This window comes from Miniopterus schreibersii (assembly GCF_964146895.1).
Source record: "Miniopterus schreibersii genome assembly, chromosome: 7".
Taxonomy (NCBI): Eukaryota; Metazoa; Chordata; class Mammalia; order Chiroptera; family Miniopteridae; genus Miniopterus; species Miniopterus schreibersii.
In genome coordinates this window covers 26316383-26343027 of record NC_138108.1, presented here as the reverse complement: position 1 = coordinate 26343027, position 26645 = coordinate 26316383, and the positions used below count along the sequence as shown (strand labels likewise).

The 26645-nt window shown below is 39.2% G+C and overlaps 1 protein-coding gene across 7 annotated transcripts in view; it reads right to left on the bottom strand.

The window, feature by feature from the left end:
- Positions 1-26645, bottom strand: part of HECW2 (HECT, C2 and WW domain containing E3 ubiquitin protein ligase 2) — a 292351-nt gene that overhangs the window by 117250 nt on the left and 148456 nt on the right. For all 7 annotated transcript variants that reach the window (XR_013999195.1, XM_081142782.1, XM_081142786.1 and 4 more), the window contains 4 exons: positions 16230-16337; positions 9950-10044; positions 5570-5645; positions 1354-1523 (listed from right to left, as the gene is read on the bottom strand). Coding sequence is in view for 6 of the 7 variants with exons in the window: in XM_081142782.1 (XP_080998908.1) it covers positions 1354-1523; positions 5570-5645; positions 9950-10044; positions 16230-16337 (449 nt within the window). In the remaining variant the exon portion in view is untranslated. The remainder of the gene's footprint in view (positions 1-1353; positions 1524-5569; positions 5646-9949; positions 10045-16229; positions 16338-26645) is intronic.

The window sequence follows — 26645 nt, the reverse complement described above, 5'->3', positions numbered from 1 at the left end:
AAGAGCTGAGTTTAAGCACTAAGACTTCTGCTTCTAAATAGTTACATAAATACTTTTTCAGTTTCTTAATCACAAAAATGGAGAAATGATCATCTCATCCCTTACACCCGGCTTATCAAGCTTGCACTGGTTACGTGGTTAAAAACTTTGTAAATATTAAGTGTGAGGAAAATAAAGTTATTGCTAGTGTCACTACTGTTTCTGTTCTGTACCTTCTAGAGCTCATATGGAGATAAATGTTATATTTTCTAGGCTTCTAATGTGTTAAGTGGTACATCTTTAAAAGTTATTTACTATTTGGATATAGTAAGTACTAGTTTTTTCAACCAAGAATAAGAAAACACACATTTATCTATTTAAAAAACCATGAGAATTCCCCAGGAGAAACACCTGGCTGGGCTGGCAAGTCCTAAATAGCCATACCTTTTCTCCAATTGGTTTTAGATCCCCTGCATTATCTCCCTCTCTAATAAAATATGTCTACAACATTGTCGTAGCATATTATTGTCATTAAACATTTAGAGAATGATTTAATTGTTTGTGGGATTCCTATGCCAGTAAAGGTATACCAGAAACACTCTAGTATTTGCAATGTGTCTTGGATCCCAAAGAAATGGTGGGAGAGCCCTTGCTTTGCTCCCTAGATGAGAAACAAGGTCTCTCTGTTCATTCTCGGACTTTCTGTGGTTCTAATGAGAAGACCTTCTGCCCGATCTCACTGATACGCTGCACTGAACCGACTGGCAGCAGAATGTAGCCGTGAGGAAGCCTGAAGTACCGTCAGCACAATCTGGCTTCATTCTTTGAATGGCTCATTTAATTTACTGAAATCTAGAAACCCAAACAACATTTGCCAAAGCCTGTAGGCAGAGAAGTTCTTTTACTTTATACTGAATATATGCCAGAACAAAATAGCAAAATTTTAAATACATACAGAATCATTATTCCTGATTTTTCTCTCTGCCTCAAGGTCTAATACGATTCCATGAGATAATGTTACTGATCCTGTCCTCACTTCAAATTTTGATACTTTGTTCTCACAATTTTTTTTGGCATTGATTTTGACTTTTAAAAAATAATACATTGCATTAAGATATTTCTTTTGATTTTTGAGTCTTTGGCATCCTTTAAATAGTGTACCTGAGGTGGGCGCCTCGCGTGCCTCATCCTAAACCCAGCCCTGGCTAGAAGGGAATACCTCACTCTCATGGTGGTGCCCTCTTTCTAACAGACCCCCAAGACGCCTCAACCACCTTGCCCACACCCATAAACAGCTCAATGATGCACAGAGGAAAGAGATGGAGTTGGCCAGCCCCTTAACTGTCAAGTATAAGACCCCAAGGATCAGCTTACCTCTCGGTGCCAAATTGGATTAGTGGTGTTGCTGATGATAGTGGACCTTCTCTCCTGCCCGTGATGGGCACAAGTGGGGAAACTGCTCTTCTTCCCTGGCTGAATGGACATCTTAAGGTAAGGGTCCGGATTGAAGAACATCCCTTTCTTTAGCCCAACAGCTCTTAGATCTTTAAAGAAAGAGAGAGACAGAGAAGGGAGAGAGGGAAGAGAAGGGGGAGGAAAAGGGACAGGGGGACAAGCAGCTCAATGACAATTTGTTCTTAAATAATCATACAGAAAGCTCCAAACAAACTATTTGGTGAAAACGGTAACAAATTTATTCACACACTATGATTGCTTAGATGAGTGAGGACAAGTGAGTTATGACTAATTTCAGCCGAGGGGTCTCCTAACAGGCAGCAAAAATGAAACCGAACTTTTACCACCACCTTACAACACCTAAACTCACTTCCAGGGAACCGTTTAGATTCTAATATGCTTATGGTTTGGCAGCCAGCATTTCAAACAATGTCTTGAGAGAAATCCTTAGTAAACAGTTTATTTTAAAAAACAAACCCAATAGGTTCCTTCATGAGAGAAAAATGAATCTTCTACATACATACATGGAATGCACAGACCTAAGTTTAATTGGGGATGAAACTTCAGAGCACACATTCAGTTATGCCACATTTAAAATGGTCATATATATTCCACAAATATCATGAATGTTAGGGGAAAGGGAAGACCAGAAATATTTCTGAAATTTGGATGCTACCTGTTAGATTAAATAACTGTGAGGTTACTTTTTCAGTAGCTTAAGTAACTTAAATAGCTGATGAATGTCCCATAATTCATCTTAGATTCACCAGTTATTATTTCACACTATGTGAGCTGCTAAAAGTTCTGGCTAAAGTCTGGTTAGTGAAGAGATTGACACTTTTTTAAATTTCCAGATTAGCTAAGGGATACAACAATATCAGGAAATAAAGCTGGCTTCACTGAGTCCCCAACACCCTTCTGAGAATATCAGTGTGAATTAGGTTCACACTGAGAGCTAAGAGATCTTGAAGATTCTGGAAGAATGGACTGTTTCCAGGTAACTTCATGCAGCTATGATCAGTCTAGGGAGGTCCTGACCACTGGTTCAGATAGAAATTTTGCAGGTGGCCTATGAACCTTCAAAGACCCTGGGATTACCCAGACCAGCTAGGGAAGAGACCCTGCATCGTGACCCTAAATTGTCTCCAGGGTCATCCCACTCAATCCCATTTCTGAAATGCAAAGTCTTTCTTAGGAGGCCAGGACTGGCCTGGGGTTGCCCACAGAACCATAATCTCATGGAGTGCTCCCTGGAGGAGGCTCCCTTCCTCATCTAGGCCAACGAGAACTTGTGGTCTAGGTACCTGTGCAATGAAAACGGACCAGGAATGTCTAATGACACATAACTGGCAGTAAAGGGAGGCAGTTTAATATGTTGGCAAAGACTGAAAAATTCAACCAATAGGACCTTATGTTAAGAACACTGCATGAAATAGAGTACGATCTTTGATCTCAAAACTGGCGGGAGGAGGGAAAGACAAGTAAGTAACTAGACAGGCACTTGAGAGAAGCTGCTGTCATCTCCTCAGCCTCGTAGTTCCCATGCCCGGCACTTCCCAGGGCGTTTGCATTTTATTATCAATTTAACAATGCTACATGTTGTCACTGGGCTTTATTTAGCATAAAGTGGCCTTGAGGGGAAAATGCAATTTACATACTTATTTTCTTACCTTTCCTGATTATGCTTACCTCGGACTCAAAGACAGAAGAATGATATTCCTTAGATATTAAATCGACTTCTAAATAAGGGGTTTCTTTGCAGTAAATGAGGAATAACATGTACAGAAATGGCTGCCACAAAGTCTGACAGAGCTAAATTATTCATGCAAAACATTCCTTTGAACACAAAGAATTCCCCCAGAAGACTAAGCCACTCTGATGAAAGAAGTCACTGTTAACCCTCATTCCAAGCTTTCCCACAAGGGACACTGTGCAAACCCATCTTCATTAAGAAATACAATAAACTACCAAGTATGTGTAATCTGATTATTCAGTTTCCTTTACCCATCTCATTTCTGCTCTTGTTTCTTTCTTTTGCCTTTTATATATTTTATTGCCCATAAACATCCGCATCACCTAATAGACCAATGAGGAACTCAAAGTCACAAAGGTATCATGCCATGTTAAATATCCCGGTTTAAGGTTTTATTTGGAGAAGAGGTTTAATATATTAATCAAAACACAGTTTTTGTTTTAGCTGTAGAGTTCAATTATTTGTGTCCCTACTTATCCATAGATAACCAGGAGTAGAGCATTTGCAGCAGCCATTCCTCAGTGCCTAAATGCTCTTGGATAAATATTATCATTCACTGTCCATATGCTACAACCAGATTAATTTTTTAGAATTACCATTACAGAATTGTTTTCATATTCTATAATTTTAGCCACTTCTGTATACCATCTGCAAATATCTGACCATATGGTAGGAAATAAGACATTTTTAGCTAGCCACCATGTGTACTGAGGTGGGATGTTAGAAGTTGTAGTTAAAGAAGAAACATTTAGCTGTGCCCCAAAGCTCATCTCCTACTTTTTAGGAAAATGTCCTGGGATTTCCATCTTCTAGATGGTCATTTTCCCATAGTGAGTTAATTAACACCCCTCTGGAGTCAAAATCTGTATGTGTGTATCGTGTTAGAATGATACTGATCACTCTGAAGCACTGGGCAATGCTTCTAAACTAAGAAAACCTTGGTGTGGTCAAACTACATTTTCTGAGCCATGCAGTCGGCTAGCTGTTCTCTATCTATAGAAAGGGACTGCGAAGGTCTAAAGTACAGGCAGCCAGCTGAAATGTTCTCAGGAGACACACAGATGATGGGCTAGGGGAGTGTCACAGGCCGTGGTACTTCTAAGCACCCTTCTAAAAACCCAGACATCTGTAAACCCTGAGGGTTCCAACAAAACATATTTATTGGCCAAATCTGAACCATAAGCCACCAGTTCACAATCTCCGAGATTTGCCAGAAAACAAAAACAAAAAAGGCTTTCATAGTAAGTACCCTCATATGGGGAGGAGAAGGAACATGCTAGAGCATACATGGACTCTGGGAGGCTATGGGAGGCAATGAACTACTTTCGATGCACCCTTTTATCCTACGTGATAAGTACACACCATTGCAATGTCTGTTTTCAAGATCAGCTGCTAACTCTCACTCCTGAGAATACCTATTTTCATTCACATTTTTTGCAGCCAAGAAAGTGAATCTAATTTAAATTTCAGAAGCACTACACCAATGGAAAAATGAAAACAAAACACCTTACAGTGACAGACATCTGTTAGACTTTCTTTTGTATGTGTTGGAGCACAGTTGTCTATTTTAAAAGCCCACTTCAAACACTGATTTTCTTAAGGTATTCTTGACTCTTAAGAAAATTACTGCCAAGTAATTTTTTAAAAATTAGTGGCTTTCAAACTTTTTTGACAGTGACCTACATGTGACGTAACATTTTACACTGAAACCCAGTATACACATACAGAGAGGTGTGTATATTTTCTTGCGTGACATTTTTCAGTTTATATAAACTGATGTTCTATGAAAAAATATTTCCCTTTGGTGGTAAACTGATTTTTTCTAATCCTTTTTAAATTGCTAGTTTCAACTAAATAAATCTTATAAACCACAATGAATTCCAACTCGCCACCAGTGCTTTCATTTTATGATAAACATATAAGCAGTTACAATATTTTAATAACCAGAAAATTAAAAGATTGTTTTATCCACTTTCCAATTTTTGTGTGTATTTCTCCACAGAAATATGAGTATCCCTTGGCTTTTTTCCCCTAGTCTCCAAATCTGTCCTTTCTCTATATGACATAAGCATAAATAATTTTCAATAACCAAAGCCCTAATGTGGAGTTAACACATTACATTACAGATTTTTTTAAAGTAACTAAACATAGTTATAGTCTTTTTAGCACCAGAAAACTTGGTAGAAGAAATAACTTCTGAGTTTACATCAATAATCTATTTTATCATGGCAAAATATATACTTGAATTTCAGAAGTATTATCCCCCAAATAAATAAATAACTAGTTCATATATTATATATGAGAATCAGTAAAAGAAGTGACTATTCATTCCCTTAAAATTGCACATTTTCAAACTGGACATATGCTTAAAGACAGTCTTACCGGACAATGTAAAGCTAACAAGTTTCCGAGAATGCTGACTTCCTGAAGCACCTCCTTCCATGCCTTCTGCCCCCATCTGCAGACAAAAAACATGCATTCACAGGAGTATGATGCTACCCATCTTTCCTAGGGAATCACATATGTTTGCAAATATGATGACTTTTGTATCAAACTTGTACTTAATATGCCTTTTCATATGCTACAAATCTTGGAATTGAGACACAAGTGCAGATTCTCAGAGATGAAAGAAAGGACCACACCTAAATTTCATCTTTACCCAAAATGAAACCAATATGCTGGGATATGAATCCACTTATTTTGTATCTTTTTAGTTCTTTGATAAGAATATAGTTGATATGTAGTAAATGTACTTATATTGCTATTACTGTATTAAAAGATTCCTTAAGTTAACAAACCAAACATCAAATTCCTTCAGACTTGTCAGAAAGACCTAGAATAAACTAAAAAGGTGATTTATATCAGACTCATCCGTATAAATGGAGAATTATCCTCTCTTGCCAAACATTTCTGAGTGGCCACGTGGATGTCCCATCGCCCTACAGGAGCTCCTGTTTTATTGTGCCACAGGCACATGACACACGCTATTATAATTAGTTGTAATAAGAATTTACAATGTGATTGTACTAATCATTGTACCATGAAGTTTTTCCTAAAAGCTTTCAAGTAAATTATATAACACTGAAACTAGCCATTTATAGACCACATAGCAGATTTAGCCTTTCTCTCAATTTATGTTCAATTAGTGCTCAATTTATGGCACACTAGAAAAAAAGAGTTTCATGGTTCTCTAAAAAAAAAACCCACAATACGGTAAGAGACAGATTGAAGGCAGAATATATTGTGAATTGTTGGAAAATAGAACCCACATTAGTTTAGATTAAATCCTTCCATCTTTTATCTTTCTGGCACTCCCCACACTCCTTTAAAAATCATATGCCACCAAGAAATAAAGCTTTCACTTACCCAAGAAAAGCTTTAAAATTTCAAAATAAATTCCATTCAAATTTTGAAATATAAATTTCTACTTCTTTTTCCACTTCCTGTAACTTCGTCAAAACTATTTTGTGCGACAATTGCTTCCTTAACGTTTCACATGTCATTTGCAATATACTAGGGTCCCATCCAAGTATCTTTATTTCATTCCATCCATCAAACCAACTCCTTGATGACACTGGGTTGGCTCTAGACGAGTACACATGGCTTATTATATTACGTGCTACCCCTCTGACTCATGGTCCCCAGATGAATGAACAGGGACAAGAGCAAACTGTCCAGGCAACCGATCGCTGTTACTATCTCATCCTACTTTCACTATATACAGTCCTGGCCTATAGAGTGGTGAACTGCAAGACAGTACAGACTACAGCGAGACAGACAGACATCTGATAAACCATGGCTTCCTCTCAAATAAACCACATGGCCCTGTGACCTGTAAAACCCCCAAAGACACGATGTCCCTTCCTGCTAAGGGATACTCATGCAAAGTGAGTTAAAGGAGACTGAAAAGATTCATAGTCTTTTTAAAATAAACCTTAAACAGGTTTATTTAAGACCTATTTAAAATATTATAAGATATTACAGAAACAAAAGAAAATACCCTTGAATTCTCATTTTTAAAATATAATTCATTGTCTGGCAAAAGACTAACGTAAAACAATTTTCACAGAATTCACAGATAAACAGTGTCCTTTACTACAACTGCGGCAAAATGCTCATCGGATACAACACTCAAATAACTCAATTTTATCATTGATGACCATAAAGACAGGAAAGACCAAGCATTACCTCTAGCTATGGGGGCTTCAGTGATAATAAAAACATCTGCACTCACTGTTTGGAGAAAAGTTTTTAAATAAACTCACTCCCTAGATTCATTCCAGGAAAACCCAGAAGCAACACTGTCAACCAAGCGTTGAAACAATACATGGTAGTGAGTGATGGTAGCCTACATCTGTCCCTGAAGCCAAAGGATTTCCTGTTCCAAATATCTGAGATACATACCACTGTGTACTCTGATGAATGACAATGAGGTCAAAGTACCAATGACAGAAAAGACATGACTTTTTTTTATCCTTGACGCATTGCAAAAGGATGTGTGAGAACGGAGCAGATTAGGATGGCAGCTCGTTTCCTTCCCTATAGAGTCTCTCAGTTACTTCTTCCAGGACTATTCTTTGCAACTGGTGATGCGATAATCATACCAAGTGGGCTTGTGACTATCAATGCAGTTGGTCAGTTTCAGGAACTAAACACATGTCATACACCTGGAGGAATCATCATGCTGTGATACAAATACAGCGCTCACCCTCACAATGAGGTGTCCATGTGGCACAGCCTCTCAATTTTGGATACAGATCCAACAGTCTCAAGTTTGGTCAGCAATCTATTGACCACCAATTCTATTGGTCACCCTTTGAACCACAATATTGTCTTCTGACTGCAAGTGCTGTATCAATGAAGCTTTTAAGGTGCTCTAAAACCTGTCTGAAGCGAATTAATTATCTCCAAACTATGCACAGGATTTGACAGAATAATCTCAATGTAAAAATCAATGAAATAAGATCGATGTTCACCAGGCAGCAACCTCCCGCTGCCTTCAATGATATCTGATCGTTGAAACTGCTGAAGTCTAAAATCTGAATTCAGAAAATCATATTTGGAAGCTATTGTCTAATCTCACACACAGTTAATTTTTCAAAGGGTTTTATTACAAATAGCTCCACACTTCTGGGTTTGCAATTTTTCTTTTTAGAATATTAATTAAAGCATGTTCCAGTGCTTACTAAGTGACATGGCAGATTTTGTAGTCAACAATTGTCATTCTCCTTGTGAACTTCCAAGTCTTATATAGCAAATGTGGGTTATCTTTTTATATTATATGCTATGTTTACTACAATGGGAACTCAAATATAATTCAAATGTGCGAAGAGTACTTAGATATTGCAGATTTTGCACATGCTGTTCCCTCTACCAAAAATGCTCTTCCCTATCTCTCTTTACCTAAATAACTCCTACTCATCCTTCAGATTGTCCTGCAAACATGCCTTCTTCAGAAAAGCTTTCTAACACCTTTCTTAACAGGATAAATTCTACTAGTACATGCTCTCATTGCCCCATTTTACTCCCTCTCATAGTAACTATGACTCAAATAAATATAATTTAATTTAATTGATGTCTCTCCTCCCCCACCAGACCGATGAGAACAAAGACTGTGTTTTGCTCATCATTTCATCCCTAGTGGTGACAGAAATGCCCAGCACTTAGCTGGCACCCAGTGAATATTTGTTTGAATGAATGGAAAAGGGAAAGACTGGTTGATACAGCATTAGTGGGTACAGACAACTGCAAAATGCCATCTGCAAAGATTACTTTCTGAATTTCAAGGAGTCAACCTGGCCACTTGCCTATATCCAAAAACGCATGCATTTACACACACATATACACATACACACAATGTTATGAAGATTCCATAGTATGGGAGTCAACATTTTCTTCTATACTTTCATGACCTGATTTTTACTAATGATTTATAAAAGCTGCAATGATTTACATATCTTACATTCTCAGAACTTCCCCAAACTATCTAAATCCAATCACCCATGTACAATGGACGGTATCCTGTGTGAAGCTGTCAGATTTTAAAGTTAGTTGATGGAGTGAAAAGTCACAAACCTGTGAAGAGGAATCCTTTGGTAAGTACCATGTTGGAAACGGGCATACATTCCTTCAAGAATCCAACAAAAGCAATGTCCTCAAAACTAAATTAAATATCTTTCTTCAACTGAGGACCTAGAGAAGAGGTTGGCCTCCACTGAATGGCCATGCTATACACAAATATGTGTCTACCTTTACGCACTAGACCCCAACTCAGCATGGAGAGGGCAGCACTGAGACCCCTGGGGGAAGGGCACATTCCTGACCCCCGTCTCACACTCTCTTTGGGATGAAAGCTCATTGACTGGCAGGTAGAATTACACACTATTTAAATCATTACTGTTCCCCTTTTACTCACTGAGCTCATGTAAATTAAATTCACATATGATGCAATGCTACTATCTCCTACCAACCCATCACCCAAATTAAGTCTGAAAACCCTTCCACAGTGGAGCACTCACTGATTTGCTTTCTAAAGAGCTGACTACGAAGAACTGTTATAACTCAAATAATATTTTTCCACTGATTAGCATTGTGGATGCAGGTAAACCAGCCTTCAAGTGATTTCCTTTACTAAAACGGAGCCCATGCTGTTCCTCTGTTTCCGTTTTCATTGTTCCGGTAAGCCTGCCAGAGCTGCACATGCAAAAATAGAAAGCAAGGCCCCTGGGACCTCAGGAGGAAGCGGCGTTGAGGGGCACTCACCATCACAGCGGGGTTCTTCACGGTGATGCAGGGGGTGGTGGCTCTCAGGGCTCCACTAATGCCGTGGTAGTATTTGAAACAGATTTTTATCTCCGCTGCAAATGGATTGGAGATAAAACAATAATTTAACCACTGAAACAAGTTATCTAGGACAAGTTATCAAGTCAGCTGAGGACATTCACCACACCACCTCTCAGGAAATCTTACTCATGTGTCTTTGAATGATCCCTTCTTTTCTGATTAGAGACAACAGGTGGATTGTACCGTTTCTTGTTTGATTTCATATGCTTCTCTGGAATTTTATAAGAACACCTTCAAACATATTAGAAAATAATGCGCAAACATGCCGAAATGTAAATAGTGGAGAGATAAGATAAGACTAGCTGCCACATAGTGAGTGCTCCATGGTACACCAGACAGCACCGTGTCTCTGGTCCCATGGTTATTTAACCCTCACTTCCACTCTGGGAGACAGAATGCCTGTCCCCACGCTGCAGATGGAGTGTGGAGATGTGCCGAAGGTCAACCAAACAGGAAATGACAGAGTCAGGACTCCAACCTCTCTGTTAGAAATCAAAGCTTCTCTCTCCACCTCCACGGAAATAGAAAAAGCAGTCTAACAAGTATGAAAAAATACTGTTGTAGACTATGCAGTGGTAAGGTTGGGAATCTGCATTATTTTAAATTTCCAAGTGACTTAAATGCAGCCACTAGACAGGGATAAAATTTAGTAACCACTGATACAGACATACCAGTATGTGACCAAATAGATACAGGTACAGATGCAGATGAAGATGAAGATGCAGATACACATATAGATGTATGTGGAGAGATATATCCACAGGTTATATGTCTATTTATATATATATATTATACATGTATAAATTATATATGTATTTTATATATGTAAAATTTGAATTTGATAAAGAGAAATATAAATGCCCTTTAATGAGGAAGTAACTATAATTTCAAAGGCCATGAAGTCAGAATGTGTCAAAGATAAATCACACAGACACTGGAATTTCTCTGAGTCACTGGAGTGTCACTGCAAGATGCCTTTTCCCAAGGTGTCATTCAATACAGGCAATGACGCTGGTGAGCAGGTCCCAGGCTCCAGGAGTGAACTTCCTCAACTGAGTCACCTGGATTATTAAAGTGGGGCCACTAGATGTATCTTCCCAAGGAAGTTAATCTTCCGCTGACTCTTCCGACTGTACCAGATGACCTCCAACAGAGTGTTTAGTTCACTTATTTTAGGAGAAAAAATACAATGATTAAAGAAAAATGCTCTTTTAGGAAGTTATATTATTGCATGTTTCCTATCAATGATGAAATACTAAAAACAGAAGCCTGTCATGAGGTAAAGTACTGAGTCTTTCCATTACGGACGTTAGTCACCGTGTGATTCAAAATGTAGCTAGCCCTGCTGAGCAAAAGGTTTTTACCATGTACCCATCACATCACAAACAGGCACTCTGCAAGAGAATTGAAGAAAGGTCTCTGGCCTAGCAGGTGATTTCTAGAGCAGTGTCGCGATGACAGTCACAGGCCTGACAAAGTACAGGAGACAAACACTGAAAGGGAAGATCGCCGGGAAGAAGGCTGGAGACCACGGAGACTAGTGAGGATGGCGCAGTCAGAAAGGCTCACAGCACAAACAGGTCGGGACTCAAACCTACAGATGAGCAAACCTAAGAGGTGAGAAGGCCGGGAGAGAGGAGTGGCAAAGGCAGGGAAGCAGATGCGCACGCTGGCTGAGGGAAACGGCAAGGCGAGCGACACAGCAAGTCTCGCTTTATCACTGCTTCTCTTCCCCGGGAACGGGCCCTAAGTGACTCCTGAACACTAACACAGGCTCTTTACTATTATTGAAATAGTAACAGCTGCATAGGTCTGAGCAAGCCTTACTCTACTCGCTTTCTTCCAAGACCAACAGCATGTATTCGGCAAGAACAAAGTGAAGCAAAGTGCACAAGGCCCATCAAAGCAGGACAAGCTCAGTGACGAGCAAGAGTTTAGAATTCTGTGGGCATGAGCTCATTACTGTCACCCTCTAAATGCTGGCAGCCAGCAGTCTGAATCTGCCTGCAGCAGGACCTCTAAGCTCAAACAATGCTTAGTGAGCAAGCAGCTCATTTTTCAGTAAGGAGAAGGGCATTTTTATAAGACATCTTCCCCAAATTCCCAAGTTAGGATGCCATCGCCTCTAAATAGTCATAAGATAACAGGCTCTAAGACAAAAAAAGGGACTGCTTATTTTTATTTGTAGGCTCTTGGTAGCCAGGCCAACTTTGCTAGGTGACCCATTTTGGGTGTTATTTTATTCCTTGCTATACCAAAAATCGCTAATCCCGGTGATAAATTAGAATCTTGGAAACTATAAAATGAACTTACGCTGAATGGCACAAGACAGATTTTGTGGATGGACATGGTCACTGAAAACACTGCAGAGCTGACAGCTTCGCAAGGCTTTACGGCTAGGTGCAAAGCACAGGGATTTACACAGATCACCCGTTACAATGCCAAACACACGGGCCAGTCACCAGAGAGAAAAACACAGAACAGTTGTTTGCACCTGGGCTGGAACTCGCCAGCTCCTTCGGCAGGACACCAGTAAAAATGTCTGCCCCTGAAGTACAGGAATTTTCCATGCTGAGTGAGGATTCTCATTTTCAAATATTAGTTAGTGTCTTAGGAGGTCACTCAAGATAAAAAAAATTTTTAAAAATATAACTAAACAACATACCTCTAAGCAAGAGAGAGAAGAGAGAAAGTAGCATTTAGATCAATGTTCTTGAACATTTTAGTTATGAGAAGAGGTAACTGGGAAGAAAACTCTAAAGGGTGGAAAAGGGAAGTTGGGGCCCATGCTTTTATTTTAGCTACAATTTTAACCTCTAACTGCACAAGGAAAACAAACAGCTATTCCCAAAAGAAACAGATACGAGGAAAGGTGAAAGCAAACGCTGGCATGATACCCGAGCATGAGACCAGGGAGAAGCCCACTGCTCACAGGGCCAGCCCGAGGTGAGAGTATGGACCAAGGAGCAATGAATGCTCCCATCGACCCGATACTGGTTTCTCCACACGCAGATGGACAGACAAATAGAAAGGAGGAAGGAAAGAGAGGAAGCAGGTCTGAATGAATGAATGGACACAGTCACAAAACACTACAAAAACAGACATTCTGGCAGGCCAAGACAACTTCTGAAACCTCTTACATTTCAAAACTCAAGAACGTACACAGCACAGATGACCAATGCAGTTTCTGCGAGCATCAGCTCATTTGAGGAACATGTGACAGTCCCATGACAAGTGCAGGTGAAAGTGATCTTCCCCCACACTGCCTAGGAAGGTCATCCACCCAAATTACACCAGGCTTTGTCCTTCAAATTCATTCAAGCAGGTCCTGTAATAAAATGTGCGGGCCACCTGCCTCCTTCGGGGGTTTATCCAGACAAACCGAAGCCATCTTTATATTCAGAAATAGCTCAGTGCTCAAATCTAGATTTGCCCATGAATTTAGGTCAATTTTTGGAGAATTTTACTTTGTCTGGACTTCTGATGAGCTAAAGATAAATTTTCTGTCTGAAGGTGAAAGCAAAGGTTTTTAAATGTCATTAAGTTTTCAAGATCAGAGGTTGAAAATATAGACATTGTCTAACATACCCAACCATCTCCCGAATTAAAAAAAATTTTTTTAAATCCTCACCCAAGGATATATTTTCATTGATTTTTAGAGAAAGGAAAGATGAGAGAGAAACATCAATTGGCTGTCCCCAGTCCGGGGATCAAACCCGAAATTTAGGTATGTGCCCTGACTGGGAATTGAACCTATAACCTTTGGTGTACAGGACGATGTTAAAACCAACTGACACCCGAGCAGGGCAACCCACTGCCCTCAATTTTTTAAGTTACATGCTATGAGCTCAGAAATTCAAGCAAAACCTCATTATGCTGTGAAATACCCTTAGGTCTGCTCTAGCCAGAGATGGCTTAAAAAAAGATGTCTAAAAGATACGGACTATACTTCGGAGCACTGATAAAATACCACCCAAGGTTTTTACATCAAATAGATATTGAAAAGATAGGGATGTGTGTTGGGGAGGCCTCATTCTGATTAATGAAGATAAACTGATTATAAAGCCAAATCTTTCTGTAATTCCTATCCACTGTCCAGGACATTAGCTTATGCAACTTTTCTCAGTCCTTAAGAAATACATCACTGAATATCTCCAGTTTTACAATCATACAACACAATACCCCCAACTTTGTGTAAGCAGAATTGAGATAGAAATGCTGAATTAGCAGAGCAAAGAAAAGGAAACTACTCTTTTCATTTCTAATTCCTACCTTCAACGTCAAGCCTACTTCTATTAAATACTAAAGTGAGAGATAAAGGAAAACCTTTGTTGAGACAGAAAAAAAAAGAAAAAAAGAGAGAGAGATTTACTATACCCTAAATTAGCCAGGACATTACGAACCTCTAACACTTTTGAAGGAGAAAGAAAATCAATCATGGAAAATGAGATGCTCTGTAAATGGGCTTTCTGGGTTTTTTTCCACACATACTGTTCCAAAATGCAGCAGCATGTGATACTGACTTCTTCCCAGGTATCCACATGAGCCCCATAATATGGGTCTGCACACTCCACCCAGAGGCAATCATTCCTGGCAGTCTTCAGCACTTTGAGCAAAGAAGAAGGTTGTTTCACCTTTTCCCCAGGCATTCAGTGGGAATATTTCTCAGCTACATCAGCCTCTTAAACCCTGGGATCCTTTCAAAGGAGGAACCACATCGAAAGTAAGCTTGGCTATTTCCCATTCCATCTCCCCCCATATACCTTTATCACTTATGTTTCTGATTACTTAGGTAGTAATGCCAGCTGGGCCAATGTTGGAAAGTAAAATAGAAATAGGCAAGGAAAACAAATCATCCATAATCTCACCTCCCAGAAACAACTCTTATTCACATTTAGGCAAATACCCTTCTAGACTTTTCCCCACACGCTATGCTATTAGTTGGAATTATGCTATATGTATCTGCCTCACCCCCCATTTATATCATGAGCATTTTCCCTTAAAATTACATTCTATTTAAGGTTTCAAGAGAGAATCCAGCCAGAAATTGAAATGAAAAGATGATGTTCCTTAGGGGGCAGAAACAGGATTAGAGAAAGCTCTAGAATGCTGATCTAATAGTAAAAATATGGAAGAAATAATCAGATGCCTTTAATGGCAATTCAAAGTAATAGCTGTTAATCTTTCAAAATAACTTTTTTTACTACAGAAGTTTTATATGCTCTAATAATAATATGCTTACATCAGGCTGCTGTTTATCAAACCTTACTTGATATTTTAAGGTACAATAAGTACCTTCCTTGTACTAGCATCCACACTCTCTCTTACACTAAATCCCCTGCATGTGCAAAACTTAATTCTTATATGGAGATAAATAACTCAGAAAATTTTTAAAGAGCCCATTTTTTCTACATTAAAGAAAAATTCTGTAAATGTAGAAGTTAACCTGGACCAACCAGTAAATCATTTATTTACAGTAGCTTCTAGCTACTCCACAAAAATGTATTTACTATGTTCTCAATAATATTAGTGGCAACTATAAATATGCCCTTTCATCCAAAATAAAAAGGGGTGAGATATTTCTGTGAACCGTGTACTATATAAAAGAATTTGTATTTACAAATGAATATGACATCAGATAACTGGGTAATGGTTGAATTATCTGTAGCCAATTTCCAAGTCCTAGTACACTGACCTCTCTAGCAGCCCCAGACTATGTTACCTACACTTGTAAAAACCGGGACCCAAATACAAAAGTTATTCTGCTATTGCGAAAAATAATAGTGAAGTTAGCAAATAAAATTTTAAATTAAGTTAAATTCTTAACTTTAACTTAAATCTTGAATTATTTTTTCTGCTCTCCAAAATTAATATTAATAATTAAATATGAACTACAAATGTAGACACAAGGGTATATAAAAGTGTGTGAAGTGTTAAAATAGCCACACATAATTTATATATCGTATGTTCATACAATACACACACACACACACACACACACACATATTTTTCAAAATATGTGAATATTCTCTAATGAGCATTTTCTAAAACAATGTATTTCCCAGTTTGGGGTTATATGGTACAACTATGTAAATCAGAGCCGAAAATTTTTAAAATAACACTCAGAAAAGACCCCATAGATTTCTGCATTTTATGCAATGTCCAATAACAAACTGGTATTTCATACTTAGTTACTTACGTTCCATGAAATAGGGCCCAGGCTCAATTCTCCATACAATCTGCCCTTTCTGTGTTCCAGTCACACCCCTGTTTTTAGAATCCCAGAAGTTGGCTGGAGAATTCTCATCTGAAAAAAAAAAGAAACACTTTTCAGCTTAATTATAACCTCTTTGTCCTTCCTTAGCTCAAAGGCTAATACAAGTTCTAAGATAAATAGAAAAAAAGATAAAGGGGAAATATTAGTGAGCATTATTATTAATGACTACCTCCCAGCAGATTATTATATGGGAGACTTGGGGAGGGATGCAGGGTGGGAAGACGGTGGCATCTCTGGGATTGGCCAGGTTGGTCAGTGTTGTCAAAAGACAAAATTACGAAGAACAAAGGGCACAGCTGCTGTAGCCTCAGTGATGGGCTGAAAGGGGTTGAGCTCCCCATCTACAAAATCCTTTATGAAAAAGAAAGAGCGAGCAGAGCTGGGAGACTATAACAGAACTCAAGATGGGGTACAAAAGGTTCATTAAGCTATAAAACTGAGTCAAGACACAGTCCAGGTTTGCCACGAACAGAGTCCAGGTCATCACATCTGCTAGAAAAATCATTTACGAAAAGCCAAAGGCAGGAGACCTCAAGTCAATATAAAAAAAGGAAAGAGACAGCGTTTAGACTTTGGTAGGAAAGAAGGGTAGAAAGGACAGATCCAAAGAACAGGCCTGAAAGTAGCATTTTCCAAGCTGTCTGACCTCATGACCCACAGAAAATGGTAATATCTATAGGCACAGTGGGGTAAATGGTAGAGACACAACTTCAGACAACAAGCAGGGACATTCTGGTTGCCCAGGCTCTGCCCCCCACCCTGAAGGCTGAAGGGACTCATATTCTATATAACTTGCTCACATCTCGCTAATTAGAAGCCCTGTCCTAGAGCCCTAGAATAGGAAATGAAACTGGTAACATGAAAAGGAGACCATTCAGAGTTTTACAGGTGCACAAAAAAGTGTACCGTGACACTGACTCTAAGAGTCAAATGTACCTCATTTGTTTCCCCAAATCCCTTTGCCAGGAGGAAAGATTAGGAACACACTTTAACTGAGAGCGGGAATGCACCAGGCAGGGCGAACCAAGAGCTGTGCTAAAAAATGAAAGAGGAAAGGTCCTGAGCCCCAGGGAATAGTCCTGAGAGGAGAAACCTCTCTTCTTTTTTTTCAATTCTCACCCAAATATATGTTTTTATTTTTAGAGAGAAAGGAAGGGGGAGAGAGAAAGAAACATGGATGTGAGAAAGAAGCATCAATCGGTTGCATCCCGTTTGCACCCCGACTGGGGATCGAACCAGCAACCTTCTGGTATACGGGACGACACTCCTGCTGACTGAGCCACAGGCCAAGGCAAAACCTTTCTTCTTTTGAGCATGAAAGAAACAAAAGGTGAGGGATCAGATAATCCAGCTTTGAGGGACTTTCTGTCTGCCGTCATCCTTGGGGCTCCCTGTGTCATCATATTGATAAGCCAGAGAATTCTGGGAGGAACGGTCCAGTCCTTTCATGAGATTTGCATTCAGTACATTATAAGTCAAAGATTCTTTTAGTGAAAGTCCAAGAAGCAGCCACTGTTTTTTATAGAAATGGAAAGGCATAACCCACTCATGGCATCACCTCCACACCTGAACAAACAATACAAGGACACGACTCCATCCTTCATAGAAATAAAAGCACAATGCTAATATTTAGAAGGCACTCAGGCAATCACCTAAAACTGCACTTGAGAGATGTCCTGTGGCTCCTCAGAGCAGATCCTGCCTACTGCTCCTCCAATGAGCTTCTTCCTTGCCAGCCGAACCCCAGTTTTGTCCAAGGCTGCAATGTGCCCAGTTAAAAATACTTATCTCTTCAAATTCCTTGTAGCTAAGGGTGGCATGTGGCCTAATTCTGGCCAGTGAGATGTAAGTGGAAGTCTACTGCGTGGGGCTTCTGGGAAAGCTATTATTATTCTCATTAATAAAAAGACAGACTCAGTCATCATTTTGCTCTTCCCCCTCCCCTTTTCTTGGATGAGAACCACGTGCTAAGGATGGCAGAGCAAGAAGCTAGAAGCAACCATGATGATTTTTTGAGCCCTGAATGACCTTCAGGCTTCTTGCTGCCTAGGCAAAAATAAAATGCTATATGGTTAAGTCCCTGTGGTTGGGTTTCTGCTACCTGCAGTTGAATACAATTCCTAACAGATACACCATCATCCTAAAAATTGCTGTGATTTGGTCTTACCATACCTGTATTGTTGTTTCTACCCTCATTTAACATCTACATTAGGTAATTCAGTCTTTTGAAAATGCCCCTACTACAAACAAAAAAAATTAACTGAGTATAAAATGGTATACCAAAGAAAGGGTTTTAAATCCCCTACAAGGGTAATATAGATGTCATTATAAATCTGTTACTTCCTTTGACTAAACAAAGGTTCTGACAGAGCAAAGCAATATCATCAGTCTTTAAAACCAATTACCAATTGTTCCATTTATATTTGCTCATTTCTTTTCCCCATTTCTCTTAACTATGCAAATCTGTTGCACTGTCTCACATCCCCTACCTAATTTCCAACCTCTTACTTGGAGCAGGGTACCATCCAAAGGTGGAAGACATGAGGCCTCATCTCCCTACTACCTACCATCTTTTCTACATCCATTCTGCCTTCTTGCCTTCTTGCCCAGGCTCTAACCCATTATGGTAGTGCCCTTGACCCAATCCCCTCCATCAGTCACCTTCCCTCACTTTAATCTTTAGCTTCTTCCCCTCAACCTAGAAACACATCAACTCCCCTAAGGCATATTTTCCTGGTTTTACATTTGCTTTTGCTCTTTGACCACAACCTTCCTTTATTTCCCTTCCTACTAGGATTAAAGTGCCCATTTTCCAGTTATAATAGAGTCTATATTATATAGGAGTGTATATTCAAGACACTTAGGTAACTTTCTGGCTGAAATATAATTACAAAAGAAACACTGGAGATGTTTAATTCATGTACTGTAAAACCTTCTCTAAATCTAATTTTGTTTGGGAAGGTTTATATAAAGCTTGTCCACTTATGTCTCATATACGTTCTTTTTTCTCTTACAAGTCAAGCTGGCGGTACATTTTCTCTAAATAGGAAAAACAAAGCACACCAAAAAAGCCCTAAAATCCTTCTAATATAATTTTCATATCTATCTGTTTGAGATTAATGGGGAAACATGATCAAGAAAACATTAGAAAAATCTTGCCTTATTATAGTCATCTATATTTTCCCAAATTATTTCATTTGGTATTTTTAAAAATTACTCTTTAGAGTTATTCTAATTAATTGTTATTAATACTGAAATTACTTCTGTTAAGTCTGCTTCTCCAGGGGAGAAACAAAGTGTTTGGACTCAGTAAATAAAGGAGAAGAGGTATAAGATTATACCACACACAACTAACTCTCTTCTATTAACTATAGAGAATAGTGACTCAGATAATTTTCTCAAATCTGGTTAGTTACATGAACAACAAGTCCCTTTTCCTTAATAAAAACCACATGATTTCCAGGAGGAACACCTTGGGGGTCTTAAACAAATTTTTACATTAGCAGATTTAACATTTCCTGCATATTCAGTAGGTAACAAAGCACCATTGGCTACCTTCCCCTTTAACTAACTGATCCTCCAGGGCAATGATTGCCCAATTCCATGGCTCACAATGAATATCCTGAGGGCTTCTTCAAAATGCTGATTCCTGTTCCGCTCTTCCCAACATTTTGATTCAGTAGCTATGAGTCAGGATGCAGGAATCTGAATTTTAGCAAGCACCTCAACCAGGTGATTCTGATACAGGTACCACAAACACGGAAAAATTCTGTTCATGGCTATTTCCAGGGAAACTGAGCAATCACAGCCATGCTCTGGACCATGTGCATCTCTGTCTATGGTCCCTTTCATTGGTCCTTCCTTCCTTCCTTCCTTCCTTCCTTCCTTCCTTCCTTCCTTCCTTCCTTCCTTCCTCCCTCCCTCCCTCCCTCCCTCCCTCCCTCCCTCCCTTCCTTCCTTCCTTCGTAAGGTGTTTACTGACTGCCTATATGAAGATCAAGAACATGCATTTCCTGCCATAAGGAGGTGACAGTGCAGTGGGAATCCTCCCTGGGACCGTGCACATTTAATATGCCTCCAGGTCAATCGGATTTGAAGTGTCCTTGGGAGATGTGCATGGAGATACCCTTTGGGAGATCTACTCATTTAAGCTGGTCATTAACCTGTCCCGTCGTAGACATACTGTTTTACCTCTCAGTGCTCATTTATTTCGGGGGGGGGGGGGGGGGAAGTCCATGAATAGTCATCAGAAACAGAAAACAGGGGGCCATATTTAGAGCAGAATTCAGTGGTAAAGGTTTCTCTTGTTTCCTGGGCCTCAGCACATAATCCTTTTTTTACTCGGAGAAGCAGGATTAATTCTATTAACCTATAATGTGATTGTAAGTAGTATTTTTAAAACTAAATAAATTCTTTTTTTAAATGCCACGAAAAGGTAAAATAATGTAGAGCATAAAGCTTTTTAAGTTTTTTTCAAACTCTTCCTTCCCTGTAATATTTCATACACAAAAGCCAATGTTAAAATTATCTTTAAAAGAGTAATTTTCTCCTGTATGTGGCTTTTAGATTCAAGAAAATGTTCAGGAATCGGCTTTTAAGATAATAAGAGAATATACAGGAGACATGACCAGACATATCAAACATATCCAGACATAATCTGGATTTGGAAATGTTTCAATGTCTATAGTAATATTTCCAAAACCTCCATACAGTACTGGAGATAAAGTAGGAACTTTTTTAAAAAGTATTCACTCTTCTATCAATCAACCCAGGGGACTTGAGAAAAGATGAGAACTTTTATGAGAAAGATGCCATGAGACAAGCTGTGCCAGAGAATAAAAAGTAATGCTTACAAATTTTCCTTTGCTTTAAAATAATCCCTCCTTACATTTTCTTTAAAAATGGCATAAATATCTAAACTGATTTTAGATTACCTTTTGAACACAAATTGAATAACTATGTCCTGAGATTGGACCATAAAGGGACCTCGCTTTATTCCAGTTACACTCAGAAATTAGATGCCTTGTCTAGGATTTGGGATTTGGAGACTAATACTAAGCTACAATTTGAATCAAAATGATCATTCTGGACCTGGGCCAAACACACACCTCCACAGAGGGCACTTGACTGTTAAAACTTTGCAAATTTACCAGCATGGACTAGGCAGGTTGTGGAATCCCACTGCAATGTGAGAAGGAAACTCTAACAATGACTTTGAAATGGAAACTACATTGTGGGGAGGGGTGAGTCTTTACCAGTGATTGTATCAAACAGAGCACCAATCTTACTCAGTGCTGTGAGAATCATTAACATACTTCCAGATAAATTTGAAAATTTGGCATTCGTTTTTAACCCAATCTCCCTAGAAGTCAATTCCATACACTGAAGCCCTCTCTGGATGGAAAAAAGAGTGTGACTGTCATGCTTGGAGACTGCAATGATGACACCATGCCACCAGCTGAGAATGCACCCACCGGTGACTATGGCTTTGGATCCACTTGAATGGCAATTTTCTTAATGAAACCATAAGAATTAGATGATTATACTGTTCCAGAGATGGGAGAAAAAGCACATTACAGGACAGAAAAGGCAGTGGAGGCTAAGAAGAGCTGATGACAAGTCTGCAAAGTCTGGCCTTGGGGATATTTGTGCCTTCTCACAATTAACCACCCTCAGAAGCCCGAACCTCCTTTCCTTTGTCTGGTTACTTCTCCACAATTTATTGCTCCTTGTTAAAATGGTATATAAGCTCCTGAGATTAACCAGTTCTTCGAGTCTTCATTTCATTTCCATGAAGGTTTCCATGCACACAGAAATTAAAAATTTACAACTAATGAAATGTGTATGCCTTTTCTTCTGTTAATCTATCTCTTGTCAGTCTGATTTGCAGTCTCAGTATTTGAATCTAGGAGGAGAGAGGAAAGGCTTTTTTCCCTCCTCTACATGTCCTCAAAAGTGTGGCCAGGATTCTGCCTCAAGGTTCATTTGTCTGGTAGTTTCCCCTCATATATCCTTATAGCTCAATTCTCTCCTTTGATGCTTTTTCTGTTTGCTTGCACATCAGCTTCTCAATGAAATCTACCCTGACTGCCCCACTTAAAACTGCAACTCCTCTAGCATTCTTGGACCATCTGATTTTACTCTATTTCTTTTCTATAATCCTATCACCATCTAGCATACTATATAATCTACATATACTTCTTGTAGCTTGTCTGCCTTTCTCTCTAGAATGTAAAATCCAAGAGGTCAAGACTTTTGTCCATTCCATGCACTGATGTATTTCAAGTGACTAAAACAATACCTGGCACATAGTAGATGCTGAAAGATATCCTAAAGTTTTTTTTTGATTATATGACATTAACTTAATATTAGTATTATATTTTTAAAATATACAAAAGAGAAATAAAATTCACACCAAGGAATGCATAAAGCCTTTTTAAAGAAATCTCCATCTTGTTCAGAATAAAGAAAAACAAAGGCAATATTGCAAATTCTATGGTAAGCTTCATTAGACTAACTTAACAAAAGCTGTTTATTTAAAATTTCTGTATAGCAAGAATTTCTAATTAACTTAATTCAACCAAACTGCTGTGCTGAGCTGACATTCAACTTTGTTTATATCTTCCAGTTGGTCACATCAATGCACAAAAAGATGAATTGGCTTACCTAAGATCACATGACCAGTTTCAGATAAAGGCCTCTGAAACATCTTAAATTCTTTCCTGACAAAGATTCTGAGCATTTCTAAATTAAGATTTTTTTCCCCAACTGAATGTTTTCCTATGGAGAATTTAAGAAATGCAAATTCCTTAATAATACCTCAAATGGATAAATTACCAAAGGCTTACTTATATCAAACAAGAAATCTATGTTTCATTTGACTATTGTTAAAAATGTATAATAAACATCATTGTGAAAACAGAACATGCAATTTGTAATTGTTTTATCCAATCTCATGATAAAACTATTGGAAAAAATTAGGTGTTTTATAAAATTTGAAGCTTAAAAATTTTCAGTCTCTCCAAAGTATATATTGCTGTCAGTACATAATTTTCCCCATCACAGTTTGCAAGGCAATTTTCCTCCAGCAATTACACTTTTATGATGAGAATGTAAGCCCAAGATCTTTTAAAGGGTCAAGTATGGCCAGCATTTGGTAGCTTGGTAAACACCTGAGCACAAGATCCAATATTAGGCCCATCAGTAATATTCTATAACAATGATACTAAATGCTTCAATCTTATTTCATGCCCCAAGACTGACAGGTTAGAACTAGACTTCCTATTGCTAAAGAACTTTCATGAGAAAGAGTAAATAGTCTTTTTCTAAAGGTCTATAATTCAGGGCAAGGGACAAAGGGCTAACTAGAGTTAGAAGGAATACTTTTAGGCCTAAAGATAAGAAAGAAAACCAATTCTAAAACTGATGGAGAAAATGAAACTTATTAAAATTAGTTCAACAAATATTTATTGAGCATCCACTATCTGCCAGGCAATACTCTAAGTGACAGGGATTCCAGGGGGAATAAGAGACTCAAAGACCCTTTCCTTACGGAGATTTTGTCCAGTGGGGGCAGTGATCAATAAGTATGCGAAATAATGTATATGTGTTATAGCCATATAATGTGATGTCAGGTAGTGATAACACGGCTTGAAGGAGGAGAGCCAGGGGAGTGTGGGGAGGGAAGAGAGGCCGGTGGGAGAGCACTATTTTACACAGGCTGCTTAGGGAAACATTTGAATAGGGACCTGAATTAAGTGAGGGCATTTTCTTTAGGGAAACTTGGGAAAGGGCCGAAAACAAAAATGCAAAGACCTTGAAACAGGAACAAGCCTACTGTATTCTGATGAACAATAAAGTGATGCAGCTAGGGCACAGTAAACGAGGCGGAGAGTAGAAGACGACGAGATCAGAGACAGGCAGGGCCACCTTGAAGACCTTAATAATAATATCGAACACTGTAGAGCGTACTAGGTACCAGGCACTGTCCTACTGTTTTGCCTTTATTAATTCATTGAAACTGCTAATGATCCTTTGAGGTACTATTATCAGATTTTTAATGATGGAGAAACTAAGGCAAAGAGAAGTTAAGAAATTTGCCCAAAATCCCGAAACTAGTACGTGCAGAGTAGATACAGACTGTCTTGCCCAGAGACCATGCTCCTCGACACTACACCGTGCTATCTATGGAGAAGAGTTTGGATTATATTCGGATGATCATGGAAAGTCACTGAAGAATTCAAAGCAGGGAGTGACATGATCTGCATTTTTAAAAAATCACTGTGGCTGCTGCCTGCAAAGTGGACTTCACAAGGACAAGAGAGGATGGCTCCCAGTGCTTCATGCGCAGGCCCAGCACCAAGTGTGGGAGCATAACCTAAACATGACCCTCCTCCCATATCCATCTTTCCTGTGCAGACAGAGCTGCGGCAGCTATAAATAGCCACCCTTGGTGCAAAAGGCTGTGCACCAAGTCCAGACTCTGCAGCCCAGTGACCCTGTGAGGTGACTCATCCACCTCCAAGCTCTCTCCAATCAACCACCATCCTGTAATCTCACTCCCTAAGTCCACCATGCTCTTCTCCTCCCTCTCTTTATTCCACCAACTCCTGAAAGTCCCACTTTCACTCAACCTCAATCAGTCAAAATATAATTCTCCATCACTTACAACTCCATAAAACACTTAGCAGAACATACTTACTATATCACCAGCATTTTAGTCCACACATTCCCTCTGTTCGCCGGGAGAAGTATGCTTTTTGCTTTGAGGTACATATTATTTATTATAGGTGCTAGAACAGGAGGACACCGCTTGGCAATGACGTGGCCAGGCTGGGTCTGCTAGGCGAGCATGAGACCCCAGAACGTCAAGAAACAGCAGTCTTGAGTTTAAACTTTATTTCTCCCATTTACTGGATGTATGGCCTTGGACAAGTCTTAAAACTGTAGAGACTGCATTTCTTTATTCTATAAAATGATAACAGCACCTAGCCCAGAAAGCTGTGAGGAGTATTGAATCTGGCATATATTAGGAACTAACCATGTTGTGTGTTTTTTAAATTTTTCAATCCATTTCATACTTCTTTCAAAGGGAGCTATCTATGTTTATTTTTTTTAGTTATTGTTATTTTTAATCCTCAGTCGAGGATATTTTTTTCCATTGATTTTTTTAGAGAGAGTGGAGGAGAGGGAGGAGAGAGAGAGAGAAACATCGATGTAACAGAGACACATCGATTGCTTGCCGCCCACACACGCCCAGACCAGGGCCCAGGAGCGAGCCTGCAACCGAGGCACGTGCCTTTGACCAGGAATCGAACCTGAGACCCTTCAGTCCATGAGCCGATGCTCTAACCACTGAGCTGAACCAACCAGGGCTATGTTTATTTTTAATACTCAAAAGCACAACTTCATTTTGTTAATTTTTACTTTTAAAATTTATTTGTTTTAAATAGATTTGTTTCATTCTAATTTCTCATAAATATGCATAAATTAAAACAAAAGAAAGCTTATTTGTATGTTTTCGGAGACTCTGCTTTCTTAAGCAAAGGCTGTCAAACGACCAGACAACACAAGCGCCGGCTTTCGTACAGCGACAGCTCACGGTGCCCACTGCCCACACGGCGCAGTCTCAGCGTCTCGCCGCCGCCCAGCTCTCGGACGGGAGATCGCCGAAGGCTTAGAGGCCTGCCAACGAGCTCGAAGCCTGGCTCAATAAAGGCTTGGAGAGGTGCCCTCACCTCCCGGCACAATAAAACCCGGGCTCGGGACACAGTGCTTAACTTGGGAAACTGTCTCAGCACCACGCGTGTAAAATGTTGTCAGGAATGACAGTGTTTTAATGACATATCCGTCCTTTCCTCTAATTACTTTTTAAAAATACTATGCATACACTATGCTCTCACTCAAACGTAATCCTTTTTAATACTAAATGAAGTTTAAAAGCAACCTCTAGATCCTACAGGATGTTACTTTTTTTTTAACCCTCACCAAAGGATATTTTTTCCATTGCTTTTCAGAGAGAGCGGGAGAAGAGAGAGAAAGAGAGAGAGACACTGACGGTTGCCTCCTGCACACGCCCTGACCGGGGTTAGGGGATAGAGCCTGCAACCGAGGTACATGTCCTTGGCCGTAATCAAACCCGGAACCCTTCAGTCCACAGGCCAATGTTCTAACTACTGAGACAAAGTGGCTAGGGCCAGGATGTTATTTTTACATTACACATGACAGCAGAAGACTCTGAGAAATGTACAGCCATTATAAAATATTATGTTTAGCACAAAAACATCCTTCGGTTAGGGGTAAATTACTCCTTTGATTTAATGAGCTCATATAATAAGG